The following is a 22,984-nucleotide window of genomic DNA, read 5'->3' on the forward strand; positions in this document are numbered from 1 at the left end:
TTTTTATTATTACTTTTTTCTTTCTTTCTTTTTTAAACTAACTTTTCTTTTTATTCTTATCTCTACTACTTTTTATTTTTGGTATATCTTTTTTAGGATCAAACGATATCTCTCTATTTATCTAAACCAATGTTTAATAAGTTCTTATATATTATTATATTATTATTATAGATCGTTTTTTTTTCAGTATCTGTTCGAGAAATATATAAATTAAACTTTTGATTATTATTTAAATTATTATTAATTCAAATACAAAAATAATATAAAAACAACAGAATTATTGAATTATTATAATATATAATATAATATTAACAAGTAAAGGTTATTGTTATTTTAGTAGGTTATTAGTTTTTTGTTGATGTTATTGTTGTTGTTGTTGTTGGAAATACAATTAAAATTTAGTTGGTTTGGTGGTGTTGAACCTAAATAAAAAAAAAAAAAAGAAATTTGAAAAAAAAAAAAAAAAAAACAAACAAAATTTTTGAAAAAAAAAATCAGTTGTTTTTTTTGGTCAGCTGAACCCAAACACACAAAAAACCAATCTATTAATTAAGTGTGATCACACCTGACAATCAAATCATCAACTTCACTTTGATTTTAATGAAATGAATGACTTCCAAACAAATAGGTGTTGTATTTATTATTAAACTGATCAATAAATGTACAGGTACTACAATAATCAATGTATTGATTGATGACTAAAATAATATTATTAATCAATTCAAATGTCAATTGATTGCCTGAAGAACAACAGTTCTAATAATAAAAATGAAATAAAAATGAAATAAAAATTAAATCTTAATGATTTTTGATAAATAATAGAACAATAGGTTGTTTCAGAATGAATAAAATAGGAATTGATTTATTTATTTATTATTAAATTATAAATTTTATTTTTAGAAAAAGAAATGACTAATTGAAATAATAACGATCCAGTAATATTCTTTTGTTTAAAATTTATTTTAAATAATTTAATTTAAACTTTTAAGGTTTAACAATTTTGAATACATTTAACCAAATGAAGAGAATTTAAGAAATCTAACCAAGTTTTGTTTTGAAATGTTTGATTCTCCAGTATTGATTCTCTAGCTCATTCTTTCTAAGACAAAGTTGAAATTAGCTCCAAATCTTCTAAATAATCATTCTCAAATGATACTTTGAAAATCATAGCAGCTTGCTTGGTAGCTAGCAAATGACTTTTAAAAGTTCAAAATTCTTATTACAGTGTGCAAGATTAGGTCAATTTTTTGTTTTCTTTATTATTATTATTATAAAATATTACAAATAAATTAACTCTGAACGGAATTGAATTCGATTCAATCAAGAAAATTAAAGAATTAAAAATATTTGTTCCTTTTAACTAATCAATCAATAAAAATTTTGAAAAAGCACATTGAATTAAAAAAAAAACAAACAATTTTTTTGCGGTTTATAATATATACAAACAAACAACATCATTTTGAGATTCAATTTTTCATATTATTTCCTATTCTAAAAAAAAACCTCCAAAAGTAACAGCACTTTATTTATTTTTAATCATAATAATCATAATCATACCTTCTTGACACTTTATTAATAATAAAATCAATAACAAAATAATAAGTAATAATAAGAATAATAGATAGATAGATAGGTAATAATAATGATAATGAACAAACAACAACAACAACAACCAACAATCAATAACAAGTGATAAGATAATTTGATAGATAAGATATAGATTTGATAGATAAGATATAATAGATTTGGCAACAGATATAGATTTAAAGAAGAATGAATCAACAACAATTACAACAACAACAACATCAGATGCAACAACAACAGCAACAACAACAGCAGCAACAACAGCAACAACAGCATCAAATGCAACAACAACAACAGAGAATGCACCAACAGAATATGCGTGGAAATATGGTGGGTGGACAAGTGCATTCCTCCTATATGAACAATCAACAATCACATTCTCGTCTAAAGAGATACGAGCTAATACGACCTGATCGAAAAGATCTAGGTCCTGGTTTAGGTCCACCCGATTTCTATCCACTCGATTCAACAGCCAAAGAAGAGACTTTAAAAGCAGATTATATAATTGGTGGATTTCAAGAGAATTTCGTTATGGTATGTTAATTGTTATTGTTATTATTGCGCTTGTTGTTATTATTATTATTATTATTTTAAGTACTTATTATTCTTTGTTATTGTTCAACAACAAAAAGGATGATTCGAAATCATCTTCAGATGAATTTAAAGGTGTAGATATTTCAAAGTTGAAAGACAAGTTACTGCAGGCAGTGTACGAAGTGGAGTGGAAAAAAGATGCGTGTCCACCACGGACTGGACCACCGCCACCGAAAGAGCGACAAGGCACAAAACGTGCAGTTCCCGAGCAGAATGCATGGATGCAAAGCGCAAGAGATTCTTGGGTTGCAAGACTCGCCGGTAACGAACCACTCTGCAAACTTGCACAATCCGTTCCACACGGACACAAAGGTGATTCACTCATAAAGATGCTACTGGAGAATCAGATTCCATTGATTCGTGCCACTTGGTATACAAAGATTGTCTATGGTAATATGGTATGTAGTAAACAGTTTGTTAGTTAGTTATTGTTGTTGATGATGATAGAAGTAGTTGTTGTTAACAAGTTGTTTGTTTGTTGTTTGTTGTTTTTAGCCAAGGAATAAGACACCGGTATGTCCGTCTACCGATTGGACAAAGGTGATGATGCAATGGCTGTTTGCGCTGATTAGGAATTTGGATGGCGATTTGAGGAAACCGAATACCTACAGTTCGCTACTCTATATTGAGCGACTGATAAAGTGGAATTTCTACGAGGGACTGCTCAATAAGGATACGCTGTTGACGATGCTGATCGACCAGATGAACGAGTTGCCGCGTCCCGAGGAAACGGTGATAGTCGCCAGCATGATCCTGTACTACGCCGACACGATGATCCACTCGTCTTCACTCTCACTGCGTTTCCTCTTCAAATGTCATGATAAACTAACAAAGTTGAATAACTTGATGAATAAGGTTACAACACCACAACAATCACAACAATCAATAACAAGTACAACAACAACATCACCAACAAATAACAACTCTTTTATAAAGGAACAAAAGTTATTCTCTATATTATGTACAGTTGCTAAACAGGTTGCTATTTCACTGCCCGATGTATTCATGTCGTTCAAGAACTACAGGGAGTTGGTCGGATTCATTTGGCCAGCGGTGACGACACTCGACCGCTTGGAACAGCTCGAATCGAATCAATCTTCACAATTCACATTGAAACTGGCTGTCACACCAGAACACAAATTCTTAAAACGTTATTTTTTAGAAACGGATCTAACAGAAACAAATAATAATAATAATAATAATAATAATAATAATAATAATAATAATAATAATAATAATAATAATCAATTACAAACAACAACATCAACAACAACAACAGTTCCAACAATATGTAAAAAAGTTTTAGAGATATCAGATATAATCGATGCATTCGATCGTTTCATTTCAAATAACGATATAAGATTGTTATATAATGATATATTTGGTACTCAATTATCATTGGTAAGCGAAAAAGAAAAAGAAAAGAAAAAGAAATAGATATTAATGTTAAGAAATTGTTATTATAAATTTAGGAGGACGATAAACCAAAAATATTGCTAATATGTGAATGGGCTATTACCAGTTGTAGAAACATTCCATTCATTCATAACATTGCAACCTCTCTTTTGAAACACTATGAATCAAATATTCAAACTAAATATACTGTAAATGTATGTTATATATTCATTCTTTCATTCATTCTTATTGACAATCTATTAATATCTTCTGGACTTATTCAATAACACCAACAACGAAATAGAAGCAACCTCTACAGAATATACTTGTAAATTTTTTGGAAAACACTAGACCTAATCGACAGGAATTGAGAAACATTTGCTATTTCTATTCAGAGCTGACGAGAACCAATGTATTCTCACAGAATTCCTATGCGAGATTCCTCATCTCAAGAGGTATACTTGAGAAGTTTAATAATAATAATAATAATAATAAAAGTATAGATAATAATAATGATAACAATAATAATAATAATAATAATAATAGTCAAAATCATAAATATTATTTAATGGAATTCCCAATATTTAATAGTAATGATATACCGACGGCACCGATACAGCAACAGAGAAATCAGAGAAGAACTATACTCTTCCAATCGTCGAGTTCAAAGCTATCGGAACAGATGGAATCTGTGCGTTCGATCATCAAGCAGTTCCTCGACGACAAGATCGATACACAGACGGTTCTCTCTCATTTCCAAGCACTCTCATTCTACTATCAGACTTCACTCATCGAATGGTTATCATTATGTATAAGAATTAAATTCCCACAAACATTAGAGTAAGTTAATATATATTTTATATTTTATATTTTATATTTTATATTTTATATTTTATATTTTATATTTTATATTTTATATTTTATATTTTATATTGTACATTGTATATTGTATATTATAAAGTTAAAACTAAACTAAATCTAATCTAAACTAATTCTTTTATATATAGTAAAATTAAATCAACATCAAATATAACATCGATCAATCAAGCACTGAAAGGATTTCACAAGTTTGAATTCCCAATGACAGAACCTTATATTTCAAAGTGTTTTCTGTTGATGGAATCGATACAGAGTTACAGTAGTATCATTCAATGTTTGTTGGTGTTCTGGCACAACTTTGACAGTTTACCTGCACTCCACAGACTAATAATAACTACAACACAACGATTGGAGTTACCATTCATCTATACCGATTGTATTAATGAACTTTTAAATATTTTAATCGTTGGAAATAGCAATAATAACAATAGTAATGGTAATGGTAATGGTAGTAATAATGATAGTAATAATGATAGTATGAATGTAGATAGTAGTGAAACGATTAATCAACAACAACAACAACAACATTCACAATCACTTAAACAAGTGTATCTTGTTCATCTTTTAAATAATTATAAATCGATTAAATCGATTGATCAATGGATGAAGATAAATGGTATAGCTGTTGGTAGCAACAACAACAACAACAACAGCAATGCTAATGGCAATAATCAATCTAAACAACCTACTATAAATCTTATTAAAAGTGAATTGGTATGTATTAGCTATTAATCTATGATAATCATATATGAATATTTTTACTAATAATATTGATAATGATATTAACTACTTACTACTTAGAATTTCGATGATTCAATGAATGATAAGACAGAGTTGAGAAATCAATGTATTAGCATAGTCGGTCAGTTACAACAATCCGTTACGGAAAGTGGTCAACTCGATCATTCTGTCATCTTGCAATTGGTAGAACAGTTTAAGCCTGACCCAATATTCACTCACCAAGAGATTATAACTGTAATGATTCAATCTATCTTTAAATTGAATGAACAAATGTAAGTAAAGTGTAAAAAAAGATATAATAGTAATAATAGTAATAATAGTAATAATGGTTATAATATATAATATACTTACTTTTTTTAACTATATATAGTCAACCAGATCAATTTTTATGTCATAGAGCATTGGCTATATTCCTATCGCAACTATCGATTGAATATCATACATCGATGAATCACTTTGAACTACTGAGTAAGTTGTTCAAAGAGTATCTCGGTCAGTCTGTACATGCAGCCAAGTCACTGATTCAGTTGACTGCTTTGTTCGAGTCGGTATCGTCGTTCCTCATTGCACTGGTGCTCTCTCACTATGTCGATGCACACTATCTTCTTGCCAACTCACTGCTACCGATAATCTATGAGTTCTTGCCACCTGAACTTCTCTCTAGTCTGCCGGCATCTTCAACAACATCATCGTCGACACCTCAACAACAACAACAATCTCAAGATTTATCAACATTTAAACTTCATAATCTTTGGTTCTTTATCAAATTGATAATGGTATTACTGTTCAATCCGAGCAGTGCATCCAAGCAGATCGAAGAGTACAAACAGGAGTTGCACTCCACTTGCTGCATGGAAAAGACCAGATCGCTAGGTTTGCTCTTCCCACTCTTTTGTAAACTCTACGATTACTTTGACAAGTTGGTGAATAGCGGTGGATCGACTTCATCGACCGACGAGTATCTGCCGATCTTCAATGATGTCAAATCGATCTTGACCGATCCCGACTACAAATATGTATTCCTTACCGACTCACAGAAGCACATTGAATCGATGAAGTCAATGAATCTAGATCCGGTCACCAGTAGATATCTATTTAATTTGGTAATGGGTAACTTTAAAGACAGCTCAACAGCAACTCCTGTGACGTCACAGTTGAACTCACAGCTGTCGACAGACTTGATGATTCAAACACCCTACGAAAAGTTAAAGTGTGAGAATGTTATCAATTACTCCTATCAGGTGATCAACAATTCTCTGTCGAATTCATTCAATTGCTATTGGTATATGCATGTTTCCTATATGGAGTTGCGCCTGCTACTCGATGAATGGCAATCGCTGCCACCACTCACTTCCACACCTCCACTTCGTTCGCCTGTACAGTCACCTATCCTAACGAATGTGCAAGCATCAACCTCAAACACCCCCCAACAACAACAACAACAACAATCACAACAACAACAACAACAACAACAATCATCTAATACACCTGAATCTATTTTAACACAATTCATACTTTGTCACTTTGAACAAAACAAAGGCTGGGAAAAGATATTCCTCTATGAGAAACTATTCCTCTGTCTGCCTCAAACCGTTAGAAACGAGTTGATCAAACTGACAACCATCATTATGGAATCGCAATTCGAAGAATCTTCATTCCTGGCACCGGAAACCAAGCTCTATCTCTTCTCTCATATCCTCTCGAATCTACCGGTGCGAAAGCGTCCGAATATCGACCAGCGCGAGAAGATGAACAGCAAGAAGGACGAACTGCTCCTCCAGGAATCATTCACCGAGCTCATTATCAATATTCTTTCATCGTACGAACCATCGAGTGTCTTCCTTCAGACATTCGTACTTTCACTGTTGAAGCAGCTCAACCAGTTCCTGAACAACACAAAGATCTACGATTCCGTCAACTTGCCTTCCAACTCGATGGACTCGATCTTGAACTCGCTGTCGATGCGCGTCTCCTTCCTGGTGCCACTCATCAACACCATGAAGTTGTCAAAGGTCGATTGTCGACTCGAGGACATCTCCATAACCCTACTCAATCTTCTATCACGTTCCATTGTGCAGTCGGACGAGGACTACGACTTTTTTGGAGCGATCCTCACCATTATGGATCTGCTACTCTCGGACAAGTACGACCAGCAGGCGATGCAACAGCAATACTCTGACTACAAGATGCAGACACAACAACAACCCGATCCACGAACAGTCATCAAGCGAAAGCTACACGAGCACTTCCAGCAAATCAAGCATCTCTTCTCTCCTAGTTTTCTCGCGCGCATCGAACGTCAGATATCGTTCCTCGCGCCAACCGTCACACCGATCACCCCCTACCAAATCGTTCTCCCGCCACAGACACTGCAGAATCAGACGCAACACCAACAGGGAAGTGCACTCATTGTCAAACCACACGAGATAAAGCCAACCGTCAACCAAATGGATCCTTGGTCGTTGTTGGAAGACTTTTCAGACACTCCGATGTCGCCCTCTACGTTTGGCGGTGTTCGAATGGAGCGAAAGGATCTTACCTACATAAAGTCGTCGTTTCCTATCAAACAGTCGACAGCGACCAACATGATCCTATCGGAACCGACCTCGCCAATGGAGATTGGAAACTCGAATCAACCGACTCCATCACCTCAGAACTTTCATAAATCATCGACGACGCCCTCCAACGGAAACACACCGATGATGGCAAACCAAAAATCCAACTTGAAACGACCGTTCAACGCAACCACCACCACTGGTCAACCACCAAGCACTGTCACACCACCTCCCATAAACATGGCCACCAACAATCCAAACCTGCCCACAAACAACAGCAACAACGCCAACAACCCGGGTTTGCCAACCAACAATCCAAATAACTATCAAAATTCATTCCCAATTTCATCACAAGCTACAAAGAAAACAAGAGCAACTTGATAGTAACTTGAACACGTTAGTATATCTCTCCCCTCTCACACTCTCTTTTTACAATAAAATAAACAAACAAAAAAACAATTTCAAAAAAAACAACAATATCAAAAAAAAAATAATAATAATATAATATAAAATCATTATAATAATTTTAGAGATTTTATCAATTTAAAATTGTGGGGAATTGATTTTTGCTTACTTTCTTTTTAGAGAAAAATCATTCATTTCATTTGAATGCTGCAATCAATTACCGCGGATATTAATTTATAACGGTATTATGGAATAATGGGTAATTAAAATAATCTAATTTTTGATTAAAAATTTAACAATTGTTGTCTTTTTGATGGTGTTAAAAATCACACCCGACAAGTTTATTCAAAAAAAAAAATAATGACTTTAAAAGTATGAGGTGTGTGTTAAAAAAAGATGTGTTTATTTTTGATTATTGTTTTTTTTTGTTTTTTTTTTCTACTTTTTTCTGATTGTTGGGCTTCTTTCTGATTTTGCACCACATTTTTTAATTTTAATATACACAGATATATTATAAAATATTTGTATACAAATATAATCACAACATTTAGAGAGACGGATTTGCTTCTTCAGCAACAATACAACATACAACATCATTCAATATTATTGAATTGAAATCAACTCACCTACTTTAATTTCACCAATTGTATTAGATAGATTTATTATTCAGATATATAATAAATAATTAAAATATAGATTATGATTAAAAGAGATTATAGATTTAACTTGGCTTTTATCTAATCATGTCTACAGATCAATTTATAAGTAAAACAATTGATACTAATCAAAGGTTTCAAAAACAAACTAGTACAAAAACACAATATCAAGATGCAATAACTAAAAGTAAGATTTGATTTGATGAATGTTTGTTTTTACAAATATTTCCAAATTTAGTAATATTGTATTAACTGAAAAAAAAACCTTACATTACATTTTTCATGTTAAGTTATAAAAATATGTTTGGAAAAGAATAGTTTATCAAAAGTAGAGAATTTAAAATCGACTTTGCCAGAGGTGGAATCGGTGGTGGTCAATGATTCACCGGTTTTCGGATATGTTATGTATATACTGTCGGATTGTTGCCGTGAGATGAAGTTGTTTGACGACGCCAATCTCTATGGGAACCAATCGCTGCGGATCAGAATCTCACTGTATGGCGACAAGAGCAATGAAGTCTGTATATGTATAGATTTGTTGGTACAGATTTCAATGGATTCTTCGCGATTCTCCGATGCCGTAGCACTCTTCCTCAAGTCGTTCAAGTGTAAGGCACACTCACAGTATACCACCTACTCACAGCTGACAGTCGATTCCATTCGTGTTTCAAACGCATTGCTCTTACAGTCGTCTTCAGAGAGTGCCGCCACTGCTTTCAACCTGTTGGGGCAGTCGGCCGACATCCTCTTTGATCTGCTGACGGATGAGTCATCGCCACCCAACCAAGATAAAGACACACAGCAAGATCTCAGACACTCTGTAATATCGATACTCCAAGAGAAGGCGAGTCAACACGAAAAACAAATGCCACCCGACCTCTCGAAATCCGCCAACTGTTTTAAACTAATTTTGAAAATACCTCAACTTTCAAATAAGTATGTATGGAAATAGCATAATGAAAGAATAACTGGAATTTACTTACTTATTGAATTATGAAAATTTATATAAATTTAGGGATGAACAATACTCTTATGAATCAATTATCGGTTGTTTTTCAAAACAATGGTTGTTTGAAGATGTAAAGAATTATATTTCACAATATATTGCAATGGGACAACGATGTTTTAAACCAATATCGGTGGAGATGGCGAATATTCTCTATTTCTGTGGTGTTATTATGGAGGAGCAATCGGATCGTCCCTCTCCAACTAGATTGTGTGATCTGGTGGATGCACTACGCTACTATTTATGTACATTAAAGATTTCCCGTGAGACTGGTGGTGTGTCGCTCAACGAAGAGTCACCGGCATTCGCACAGAAAAAGATGCGTGACAAAATCGAAACGATCATCTATAACAATCGACCGCTAAAGATTGAGGATGTTGTGCTGATGGTCGATCGAATGCTACAGATAATATCGATCGATTTTCTCTTGAATATTCAAAAATCACAGAATTGGCTGATGCGATACATCTATCCCGATTTCATTGCTGAGGATGCACTCCGCGAGAAAGAAGATACTCTGCCTGCCAAGAGTGGATCACTCTCCAAGCTGAATGGTTTGATGAAAACCTGGAAGAACCGATGGTTCATTTTGGAGCGAGATGTTTTATCTTATTATAAGAATCAAGGAGTAAGTAGTTTAGTTAACAATTTGTTGTTTAACTTTTTCGATATTAAACATTTATTTATTACTCTCACAGGATCCAAAATCAAAAGGTGAAATTAATATATTGGAAATCAAGTCTATTGATATTGTAACAAAAGAAAAGAAATTGAAGCCCTATTGCTTCCAAATTAATCATCCAAAACATACACTTGTTTTGGCTACAGATACAGAGGAATCAATCAAAGAGTGGGTTTCATTGTTGAACAAGGCAATCCAATACTGGCAAGAGTGGAATTCTAATTTAACTTTGACACTGTAGATTATTAAAAAGAAAATTAAATTGTTATTTTTGTATATAGACACAACATCATGTATATATTTTATAGTTTTAGGTATTGATATTTATTTTCTAAGCCAACTAAAAGTTTATAAATAACAATTTGAAGTTTGTATTTGATTTTGTTGGTAAAAAGTAATCAGGCATGGCAACAGGAAAAGCACATTCTTTCCACTTTATTACAACAAATAGAAAAAACAAAAACAAAAAGAACTTGAATCAGATTATTAAAAAAAATTTGACTATCGATTAATATCTTCAGAATATTATTGTATGGTGTGGTTGGACAGTTGTGGGTTTTGGAATCAAGGATTCAAAACTTTTTTTTTTGAAGTGCAATACAAGGTGGAAGTTGAGCTATTCAACAACACTACAATTGTACAGCGGTTTTATTGCAACTAGAAATTAATTAAAATGAACGTCGACTAAAGACCAGGGGGGGAAATGATATCTGTTCTACTCCTTAGGTTGGGACCACCTGGATACCACTACTGATGGAAGGCTAAGGGAGTCACAACGGTCTTTTAGACGGATGAATGGAAATTTTCCTATGATTAGATCCTCCATTTGTAATCCACAAATAAGAAGCAGAGAATGATTGCAAAAAATCTTATTTTATAAAAAATAACTTCATTTTGAAGGATTTAAATATAGTAATGAACGGAGGTATATACCACTGACGTATATATGATTATTGGCATAAGGATTTTCCTGATACCTTATGCCATACCGCACCATCGTCAAACACATCATCAAAAATGACAGCTTAGCCAAGTGGTTACGGCGACAGACTTGAAATCTGTTCCCTTCGGGGGCGCAGGTTCGAACCCTGCAGTTGTCGAAACATTTAAAAACCATCTTACCGCCTGCGGTAAAGGTTATGTAAGAATGTCATCTGTGTGATGCTTGTGGAGCAAGGTAATTGCATTCTTCCCAGAGTTTAACTTTATTGGCCATCTCAGCCGCCTGTGGCTGAACTGCTCCAACAATAAATAAATAAAACACGAACTGTAGGGTAATATCAAGCTCTACACCTTGACTATCAATAATGGTAGTACAAGGATATTTTTAAAAAAAAAAAAAAAAAAAAAAGTAACTTTATCGGTACTTGCATCTAAGATTGTTTCGAAGCTATAGAAAAAAGAGTTCGATGAAGATGGTATCGAGAGAATGTTCGGTACCATGTCCTCAATCATATCTATCTTAGATATTCAATAACTGGTGGAGATGATGATTCCTATAGCTTGGAATTGGAAATCGCTAACTATCGTCCAAGAGTGGTATCCTCTAGATACCTACCATACCCACCGCCAATGCCCATGCTCAAGGAAATCATTAATACAGAATACTTTGACTACCAGAGTAACTACAACTATCTACATGTACTATGCAACATAATCGAGAGTACTCCAAACAATGGCACTACACAAGGGTTACAACAACTTCAGTCTATCTCTTTAAAGATCCAAATGAGTTTCTCAACTATGGTAATTTCAATTTCCTCAGACAACTTTTTAGAATCCACTCGAAAACATTGAAATCTACAATATTGAATATGGATTTTAAATTCATATGTCTATGAAGCAATCTATGAAATTATAAGCGATACACTTCCACTGTTTAAAGAGAATCATATCGATTTCATTCTTGAAGTATTAGATTTATTGGATTTTGAGGAATTTAGTAGTAAAAAAGGTCATAATGATGAAGTACATCAATTTATCTTAAAAAGCTCAAAGTCTATTTAATAAGAAGCAGACTGACTGTGTACGAATATAATTATACAAAAAAATAAAAGGTTATTTATTTCTTATTAAAGAATATTCTTTGTCGTTCGTTAAATCTATATATAAATATCTTTACTTCTATCTAATCGTTTAGATAGATTTAAATTTAGTAGTTAAATTAATTAATTTTGGAATGATGTAGCTTTCATCGATACACTTGATTTTCTTGATAGTCTTGTCTTCATCTTTGTCATATATACATGCATTGTGGTGTTTCTCTTGTAGATAACAATTGCTACGGCGATTAGAATTGTCAATCCAACGATTGGTACAACAACTGCAACTGGAATCAACCAGTTCTTCTTATCATCTTCGTCGTATTCTTCACATTCATATTTAAACGATGGCTCTTTCTCGTTGTAGTTGGAACGAACTAACACTGAAAAATCTGGATCTATCGAGGTGTATTGTTCAAAGTACGGAACAACCATACCCACGAGAAGTGCTCCCGGTTGGTTGTTAAGAACACGGTTCGTCAGAGTAAACGGTCGACCATCTACAATTCCTTTGTTGGGAAACTGTCCGTACAATCCATAGTACATCAGCGGCATACTGAAACTGTTGCCATACATTACGGATTTGGTTAGCTGTTCCAACTCACACTCACCGGTCGAATTGGCAGTGATATTGAATGTGATAAGCAAGTAGTTAAGCTTGGTAGAGAAAGGATAGTTGCTGACATCGATCGAATACTTGACGGTATTATTATGTAGTACAAGTGATTCATTCATCCATTTCACATCGGTATAGTTGTTTGAGATCAACATTGACATTACAACGTTTGCTCCATTCGCAAGTGTTGATGTCATAGTGAAATTGGTGGCGGTTCCAGATTTCTTCATTTGGCTGAACTCCTCCTGATGGATAATATCACCGGTAGCAGACATCTCAATCAAACTGAAAAACTTGATAAAGAATGAAAATTGTTGGTCTTCGTAGGAGAGTTCGGTGGTGGTGTTGGATGTCGGTGTTCCGTTGATAGAGTAGACACACCATGGACGTGTCTCCTCGAATACGATCACCGGTGAACCAGAGTAGTTGGAACTGGAGTAACAAGATGGTCCCTGGTGGAAACGGTCACAAACACACACGCCAAGCGGTGAGCAAGTTCCGAATCCACTGCACATAGTCTTTCCAGGACAGAGTGGAGTGGTGCAATTGACACCGCCATAGCCAGTGGAGCACTCACACATTTGAGTCTGGAGGTTACAGGTTCCGTTGTGACAAGAATTGGCTGTGCACGGAACAAACAACACCTGGACATTATATTCGATTCCGTCGTAGTCGACGATGATTCTATCGTTTGGTTTAACAATACGATCCAACTCTGCTTGTATTTGTAAAGGCGATGAGAATAGATTGTATCCAAAGATCTCAAGAGTGTCGGTGCGTATTGTCATGAGTGATGTATTGAAGGTTGTTACATTGGTTACGATCGTAATCATTTTAGTACCTGCGTACATCGGTTGAACTTGGATTGGTGTAGGCGGTTGGTTTGGCGAGACTTGTAGAGGTTTGACAACTGTCAAACGTTGAAGATCTATCGAGTTGAAAGAACGCATGTTTCCACAGATATCGTAGGTACCTTCAATTGAAACCAATAGAGTGTTTGATAAACCAAAGTTTAATGGTACATCAACAGAACATCTGAAGCTATATAGATTCGATTGACTGCTCATAAATGTTGATTGACAGATTACAGTGTTGATGCTCCATGGATAACTATCTTGAACATAGACCATCGATTTAACTGTACTAGCTATTGGTAAAGCAGATCTTATAGTATAATCAACAATAACATTTCTATCGGAAGATGTTGTATTTCTAGTGAACAATACATTTGTCGATGTACTGAAATCAACCAATTCTAATAAACTAGATGGATCTATAATATATTTATAAGTAAAAGTTTTATCTTTAATTGAATATATACTACTTACTTTCAACTGTTGAATTGATAATAATATTATTTGGTTGGGTAGTTGGTGCTACTATCAAACAATTGTTACTGTTATCACATACTCTTGATATAATGTAAGATAGTGTATGATTACCACAAGTTGTGATTGGTGTAGCGATTGTAAACTTTGCAATTCCATTGGTTTGTACTGTTTGATTTCTAACAATATAGTCAACTGTCGAGTAATAAGTTATTGTCATATCTCTAACACCAGATAGATCATCAACTGCTGTAATAGTAAAATCTACCTTATTATTTGTTGAATCTATTGAATAACTAACATCAGTAACAATAGGTGGATTAACATCTATAATAATAATAATAATAATAATAATAATAATAATAATAACAGATAGTTGAGTATTAATAAGTTATTAATTCGTTTGATAATCTATTAAATAAAATGTATAACATACCAGCACTATATAATGTAAGTTGATTGATTAATCCTGGTGTTGGAACATTTGTAACTGATATTGAATTTCTTCTGTTGAGTATGATATACAGTTGACTTGATGTCAAGGTATAACTGGCTGTTATACTGTTGAAATTGAGTTGAATCGAATAGGTTGTTGTAACTGTTGGTTTAAGAATATCGAGTGAACCAACTGCAACAAACATTGTAGTGTTTAGCTGTTGTGTATCTAATGGAATGTTTGTTGTATGATTCAAGCTGTCAGTGAGATCTACACTCACTTGATATTGTTGTTGCTGCTGCTGCTCATTCAAATAGGTAATCTGTAGGTATGGTGTAGAGATATTGGTGACACTGTCCAACAAATGACGCATTCTAATGAATAGAGGTTGTGGTTGTATAATATCTGGACAACTGACTGATGGTACTGTAACATCGGTGTTATTGCTGTAGACTTCACCGGATTTATACTGGTAGTAATTCTTTAGTTTATCGTAACAACCAATCTTCATTGTTGTGCCACAAGTCACAGGGATGTAAGCTGCCGATACTTCAGCTGTGAATTGCATGAAGCTGTGGTCGTTGCTTAGCGACTCAGCGTTGGCCGCAGTAAACTTGAGATTAAGATTATCATAGTCAACATAGCATACTTCTATACCGGATGAATCGGAAACATTGAATGATATCCACTTGGAACGACCAACATTGTAAATGTTGATATTCATTATCTGTGGAGGATAGATATCGTATTGTGCGGTTGTCGAGTTATAGAGATTCAAAGTAAATCCACTACGCAAAAAGAAAACCAGCGATCTAATATTTGGATGATATCCAACCATTTGAATGGTACCGTTGTAAAGATTACCTGTGACACCGTATGGATATTGTATAGTTGAGAGAGTACTCTTTGAGGTGGTCACCGTGTAGCTTGGCAGCGTTAATCCTTTTGAAGAATAACTAACGTTCATCTGGAAGTAACGGGTGTCAATCATTGCCAGACCATAGGAACCGATAGTTGGGGGAGGTGGCAAGGAGCCAGATGTTTCACTGTACGTCAGTGTATTGCCAGTTAGCAATGACTCTGAGAAGACAAGAAGATATTGTCCAAAGCCAATTCCATTTGGCAAGCTAATGTAACGGCTGTACTCCAGAGTGGTTAGGTTACAGAATGGCAGGATATCGTCATCTTTGAATAAGCTACCAATGGTTATACTTGAGACATTTCTCGGGTCTGCTCCTACGATTGTGAAACTAAGACGGTACATCACTGGCAATCCCGAGAGGTTGTCGACCGGCACAATGGTGGCACTGGTAGCAATTATCGAAGTTGCCAAATCCGTTGGGTAATTGTATGGCACTGGCAATAGAGTTGTATTCGATATCAGATTGGCAGCGAATCTCAATTGTGGATTTACATAGTTTGACAATGCCGGATACACCATTACTGTGCTGCCAGCAGAGTCGAATGTTCTCAGTGACGTTCCCTGTGTGATAGGTGTGTAGAATGAAGTATCGAAATTATAAAAGTTGGGAACATTTGCAAAGTTTCTAGCGACAACATACAACAATGGATCCATTGGAATTGTCGAGTTGCTATAGATTCCATATTGATAGCCGTACGATACTATTGTGACCGGTGCCATTGGTATCGATGCAGGTGTTACACACTGGATCGGTGTTGCAGTGAGATCGAGAACCTCCATTGAAACACCGTCGGCATAGATATAAAAGAATGTGTAGAGTTTCGAGTAGGTACCGACTGAAATCTTCTGGACATCAGTGACATAGGTTCCATCGGTTGGAACTCCGCCAACCAAACGGTCGGTCATTCCAACCACCGAAGGACTACTATAGTTTACAAAAGAATTATATGTTACACCATGAGAGATATTGGAAGCACTATAAACCAATATCAAACTACATTGAGGTGTAGCATTGAATGTCCATTCATTTGAATTTGTTATTCCATTTACACTGATAATTTCAACTATAATTTTTTTATAGATTTTTTTCATATTAATATTTCACTTATCAATCAATCATCGAAACTGAAAAATAACTTACTATTAGAGTATACAATATTAAAGAATAAAAAAGAGTAGATTATACCTAAAAATAGTTTATTCATTCTATGTATACTAAATCATATATTGATTGTTGAGAAATAAATAAGTTATACTGGTGATGGTGGTATGGTAACCATTTATTTTCTCAAAGGAGATATCTTGAATTTGAATTAATAAAAAACAAAACAAAAATAATAAATATAAAACAACAATAAAAAAATATAAAAATAAAAATAAAAAAAGAGAAGATCAAAAAAAACCTCTTCTACCAAAAAGTTCTAGGTTTGTTCGAACAATGGTGTGGGTATTATTGTTTTTCAAACTAAAAAACTGTCAAACCACCACAGATCCACTAAAATTTTATTTTTTATTTTTAATTTTTTTCGAAACGTCAAAAACTTTCATTGTTGGGCAGGTTGATAGGAAGACCAATCAAATCAGATTAAATAGTTTTTATAATTTTGTGCATTACTAGTAACAGTGGTGGAGTCTTTTGAGAAAAAATAATTTAGAACCTATTTAATTCGGTTGTAGTTAAATTTAATATCATTTAATTAATAGAATTTTTGTATCCAAAAATATTTTACTTGAGTGGAAACACTCACTTCTTTGGTGATTTCTTAAAACTTTGTCAAAGTTTTTTAGTTGATCTCTTTTTGACCTACTACAAGAAAAATGATATGTATCTATCAAATAAAACAATGAAAAATGATCAGATAAAAACAGATTTTTCAATAAACACTCATTTTAGGGGTTTGTGATTACTGATTTGATTAATTTCAATTCCAAATCAATTATTTTTTGTGATATTTTTCTTTTTTTTTTTTATTTTCTATTTTATCAGTTTGTTCGAATGTTTACCAAACTATAGAATCAACAACACAATGTTTAATGGTTCATTCTATATTATACACTGTGTATATAGTGTAGATCTTTTTTTTTTTTTGTATTAAATATTCTTAGTTTTCTATCGTTTGTTGCAGTAGCTTTGTTATTTAATTCACATTGTAGTCGATTTGTTGATTAGTTTTACTTATTATTAGATTAGATTGCATTGAAACAATTTTTAAATTCAATAATCATGAATCCTGTCTACAAAACAAAGTAACTTAAATTTAATCAAACATATAATATGTTAAACAAACATAATTAATTAATGAAAATACTATAGTCTTCAAGTTGCTCTTTGTAGTGTGATCTAATAATATGTTAAAATTTTACGTATGGTTCACTAATAATAATATTTTAAATACTACATCTCGATGCAGATCTATAGATGCTATTAATTGCCGTTTAACAGACAACACATTGACATCTTTTGGCTTCTAAAGTTGGATTTCTTTCATTGTTCTCCTTTATTATCTTGTATCTTGTATCTTGTCTTGTCAGATAAGATTTCGCTACATCAGTAACTTGTAGCTTTTCTTGGTTTGGGAGCTTCTGTAGTAGTTGGTTGGTAGGTCACTGGAGTCATTCGATCTATTTCCTGACTGAAACTTGACTCCATAATGCATGATTGTCTAATAATTAAGGAAGAAGAAGCTTGTTAATCCAACCACTTTAAAAAGGATAGCAGCACATGCAATTAGTTAGTGGAAACACTTGAGAGATATTACCTTTCTGAATATAATAAAGTATCATAATATATTTAATTACTAAACGGTTTATCATATCTATCTATATTATTATTATATTATTATAGATTAGGCTTTAATTGGATTACTTGCTGATGAGTCGATTGATGAACTTCGAGTCATTAGATCAACTGACAAAGTGCATTGAAAAGACTACAGGTAGTATAGTATACTTCAATGGTGTCTGGTTACTTTGGTGTATCGGGAATATTGATGTCCAAGTACACTTCGACCAGTCAAGCACGAATCCACAGCACAACAACAATAAGACAATCAAATATCTCTAATCAAAGGATCAACATTAACAGCATCAACAGCTCAATCAATTCAATGCTAAATATTGATTGTCTGTTAACCAACAACAATTCAATATGAATTAGAACAATCATAATTTATAATTTTAATAAAAAGCAAAATAATTTAAGATATAATCTAAGCTTAATACATAATTTAATAAAATTTAAATATTTGATATTATAATTAGTTGTATACACGAGAGGCAACCAGCATAACTACGAGAGGAGTCTGGCATAGTAACGAGAGGAAACCGGCGTAACTACGAGAGGAGACCGGCATAACTACGAGAGGAGACCGGCATAACTACGAGAGGAAATCGGCATGGTAATGAGAGGTAACCGTCATAAAGAGAGGAAACCGGCATAACTACGAGAGGAAATCGGCATGGTAATGAGAGGTAACCGTCATAAAGAGAGGAAACCGGCATAACTACGAGAGGAGACTGGCATAGTAACGAGAGGTAACCGTCATAAAGAGAGGAAACCGGCATAACTACGAGAGGAAACCGGCATATCAACTAGAGGAAACCGGCATAGTGGGGAGAGGAAACCGGCATAGTGGGGAGAGGAAACCGGCATAGTGGGGAGAGGAAACCGGCATAGTGGGGAGAAGAGACCGGCATAACTACGAGAGGAAACTGGTATATCAACTAGAGGAAACCGGCATAGTGGGGAGAGGAAACCAGCATAGTAACGAGAGGCAACCAGCATAGTGACGAGAGGAAACCGGCATAGTAACTGGAGGTAACCGGCATAGTGACGTGAGGAAACCAGCATAACGACGAGAGGCAACCGGCATAGTGGGGAGAGGAGACTGGCATAGTAACGAGAGGACCGGCATAGTGACGAGAGGAAACCGGCAGAGTAACGAGAGGAAACCGGCATAGTGACGAGAGGCAACCAGCATAGTAACGAGAGGAAACCAGCATAGTGACGTGAGGAAACCGGCATAACGACGAGAGGCAACCCGCATAGTGGGACGAGAGGCAAACGGCATAGAAAGAGGAGACCGGCATAACTACGAGAGGCAATTGGCATAGTAACGAGAGGAAACCGGCATAGAAACGAGAGACAACCGGCATAACGACCGAGAGTCTACGAGTGGAAACCCGGCATAACTACCAGAGGAAATCGGCATAACTACGAGAGGAAATCAGCATGGTAATGAGAGGCAACTGTCATAGCAACGAGGCATCACTCATAGTAAGGAGGCAAAAGGCATGGTAAAAGGACTTGGAAAAGAAGAAAGAGATAAAAGGAGATAAACAAAGTGTTAGTAAAACAAAGATATATATAAGTTAAAGTTATAATTAATAGTTATTGCTTACAAAATTATTTGTATTTGAAAAATAATGAAAAATGACATTGTGAATGAAATTATAGGTTTATATAGTTTTAAATTTGATTCGTTAACTTACAGTTTGAACTCAAAATTGGCGGTAACTGTTAAGCGCCAATTAAAAGTATGAATTAATATTCAAATTTGAAATATAAATATTAAAATTAATTAAATAATTCATTTTATTATAATATAATATTCAAAAATAAAAAAAACAGGCGATCATTACCAATGAAGAAACAACAAGCTTAATTTTCAATTTTATTAATTTATTGAATTTGCAACACCCCATTTTTATTTGACAAGTTCATCTTTTTTTTTTTACAAACATCAACTAACTTTTAAATTTAAGACATCTGTATATTTAAATATTATTCTATTTAATTGAGAGTATCGGATAAAATGACGTTAGCTATTTTCAAAATTTGGAGGTTTCTTATTATTATTGATTATTTTTAAATCTAATTTAAATATTAATATACATGTAAATACTATTAATATCGAAATTTTGCTTTTCAATATAAGCAATATTCATATTAATTTGTTATTTCTAAGTAAGTTTTATTAATATCACAATATTTTCAAGAAAAATATTGATCAAAACTAACATATTTCTTTCAAATTTCTATCAAATATAGTTTTAGATAGTGATCGTTGATAATAATAAAGAGATAGTTGATTTCTCATTTACTCTCTTCATTTAAAAATAAGAAATAAATTAATTTTAATTTTATTTAAAGAACTTATCTTTTTTTTATTTACTTTTTCATTTTATTATTGATAGTTTTCAATTATTGTCATAAAATTGTTGTTTTGCCACTTACGCAATTGAAAGTGTTCAATCACTACTAGTGATTAGTGAAACCTTTTGAATAAACAAAAGAAATAATATCAGTATCATATATATGTCCCAATACAATCAAAAACAATACTGTATTGAGAAAAAAAAAAATTAAAAAATATATTGGGTGAAAAATTTCCAAATAAATTAGTATTCTTAAATTACATAAATATACATATATAGATATTATAAATTTAGATATTAGCTTTTAAATCTTTTTTACATCATAATCAATATACACTCTCATAAATATATTCATTTTTTTTATAAATTAAATAAATCATGCATATGTCTCAACAACTTCAAGATAAGATAGATAATTTTCCAATTACCAGCTATTCGTGGGAATTAGTTGGTGTTTATTTCAAAAAGAAGGCTGAGCTCGATGATGAAGAAGATCGAATGAGTTTCTTTTATTACTTTATCCATGAATTCACTCGAGTCAAAAGGGAATTCGATGAACAACAGCAGCAACACAAACAACAACCACAACAAGATAATAATATTGTTAATTATAAGTCGCTGGAGGAAGTTATCCAAAGCTTTCAAATCACAAGTTTATCACTGGATTTAGTAACAGTTTACAACCAAAAGAAACTCGAGATTAAAGATGAGTCAGATCGAAATCTGTTCCTTTTGTACTTTTCCAAAGAAAGATCTAGAATAGCCAGAGAACAAAATCAACAACAGCAATTACAACAACAACAGCAACAGCAACAACAGCAACAACAGCATTTACAACAACAACAACAACAGCAACAACAGCAATTACAACAGCAACAGCAACAGCAACAACAGCAACAACAGCAACAACAGCAACAGCAGCAACAGCAACAGCAGCAACAGCAACAGCAGCAACAGCAGGAACAGCAACAACAGGAACAGCAGCAACAGCAACAGCAGCAACAGCAACAGCAACAACCAACTATAAAGAACAACAATAACAATGATAACGATAATATAAAGTATAAGAAAAACAACAACAATAACACTAAATCAATAGGAAATCAAAATACCTATCAATTTAGAATTCCAGTTAATCAAAATAAAATAGATTACAATATTAATAACAACAATATAAACAAAATTGATTACATTCATAATAATAAATATTATATTCAAAACTACAAAATAAAAATCATTGACAGATCAAAACCAAACCAAAACACCTTCCAATTTAGAAGACCAACTAATTGGAAAGAGAACAACGACAACAAAATCATCAAAATCAACACCAACATTGACAACACTGCCAATTACATTTTAAACATTATTAACAATATCAAAAACAAACCAAAACCAAATAATAATACCTATCAATTCAGAATTCCCAGTAATAAAAGTAAATAATAATTATAATAACAGGATGGAGTGGTGATCTGGATTCTAGGTTCTGGGTTTGGTGGTACTGGTCGATGCATGGGTGGCAGGGTGGGCACGATCGAAGGATATTTGTTATGGTAATATGTTATTTATTTATTTATTTATTTATTTATTATTTTTTATTATTTATTTATTTACAATGTAGTTTATTTATTAATATCATATTTGTATATTTTATATAAAATAGTAGATCAATTTTAAAAGAGTCTGGTTTCTTGACTATATGGTGGTGGTACTGGTCGTTGCATGGGTGGCAGGGTGGGCACGGCCGAAGGATCGTTGAAAAGGTAATATGTTATTATTAATTTATTTATTTATTTACAATGTTGTTTATTTATTAATATTTTATTGGTATATTATATTTAATAAGAAGATCAATGTTAAAAGAGTCTGGTTCTTTGGTCATGGTCTTGGCTATATGGTGGTACTGGTCGATGCATGGGTGGCAGGGTGGGCACGGCCGAAGGATCTTTGAAAAGGTAATATATTATTATAAATTTATTTTTA

The 22,984-nt window shown here is 33.4% G+C and overlaps 4 protein-coding genes and 1 non-coding gene across 5 annotated transcripts; 4 read left to right on the forward strand and 1 right to left on the reverse strand.

The window, feature by feature from the left end:
- Window positions 1-1,773: 1,773 nt before the first annotated feature.
- med12 (putative mediator complex subunit 12) lies at window positions 1,774-7,858 on the forward strand (the record flags this gene model as incomplete). Its single annotated transcript, XM_020576970.1, has 12 exons — window positions 1,774-2,118; window positions 2,217-2,576; window positions 3,034-3,579; window positions 3,651-3,788; window positions 3,971-4,413; window positions 4,581-5,166; window positions 5,254-5,465; window positions 5,564-6,303; window positions 6,435-6,475; window positions 6,501-6,948; window positions 7,041-7,336; window positions 7,595-7,858. 12 exons carry the CDS (start codon window positions 1,774-1,776, stop codon window positions 7,856-7,858), a joined length of 4,419 nt encoding a protein of 1,472 aa, XP_020433382.1.
- Window positions 7,859-8,896: 1,038 nt separating this feature from the next.
- On the forward strand, window positions 8,897-12,597 carry PPL_06104 (uncharacterized protein; the record flags this gene model as incomplete). Its single annotated transcript, XM_020576971.1, has 7 exons — window positions 8,897-8,996; window positions 9,100-9,745; window positions 9,825-10,443; window positions 10,514-10,734; window positions 11,964-12,118; window positions 12,341-12,494; window positions 12,576-12,597. 7 exons carry the CDS (start codon window positions 8,897-8,899, stop codon window positions 12,595-12,597), a joined length of 1,917 nt encoding a protein of 638 aa, XP_020433383.1.
- PPL_06105 lies at window positions 11,517-11,597 on the forward strand. The gene has a single exon. It is a non-coding gene; the product is annotated as a tRNA-Ser (tRNA).
- A 68-nt stretch (window positions 12,598-12,665) lies between the features above and the next one.
- Window positions 12,666-17,046, reverse strand: PPL_06106 (uncharacterized protein; the record flags this gene model as incomplete). Its single annotated transcript, XM_020576972.1, has 6 exons — window positions 12,666-12,916; window positions 13,097-13,587; window positions 13,795-14,428; window positions 14,484-14,810; window positions 14,920-16,905; window positions 16,983-17,046. The coding sequence occupies 6 exons, from the start codon at window positions 17,044-17,046 to the stop codon at window positions 12,666-12,668; spliced, it is 3,753 nt and encodes a 1,250-aa protein (XP_020433384.1).
- Window positions 17,047-21,376: 4,330 nt separating this feature from the next.
- Window positions 21,377-22,861, forward strand: PPL_06107 (Myosin-9B; the record flags this gene model as incomplete). Its single annotated transcript, XM_020576973.1, has 4 exons — window positions 21,377-22,436; window positions 22,623-22,644; window positions 22,665-22,687; window positions 22,848-22,861. The coding sequence occupies 4 exons, from the start codon at window positions 21,377-21,379 to the stop codon at window positions 22,859-22,861; spliced, it is 1,119 nt and encodes a 372-aa protein (XP_020433385.1).
- Window positions 22,862-22,984: the final 123 nt, after the last annotated feature.

Source organism: Heterostelium album (assembly GCF_000004825.1).
Source record: "Heterostelium album PN500 unplaced genomic scaffold PPL_contig13, whole genome shotgun sequence".
Lineage (NCBI taxonomy): Eukaryota > Evosea > Eumycetozoa > Acytosteliales > Acytosteliaceae > Heterostelium > Heterostelium album.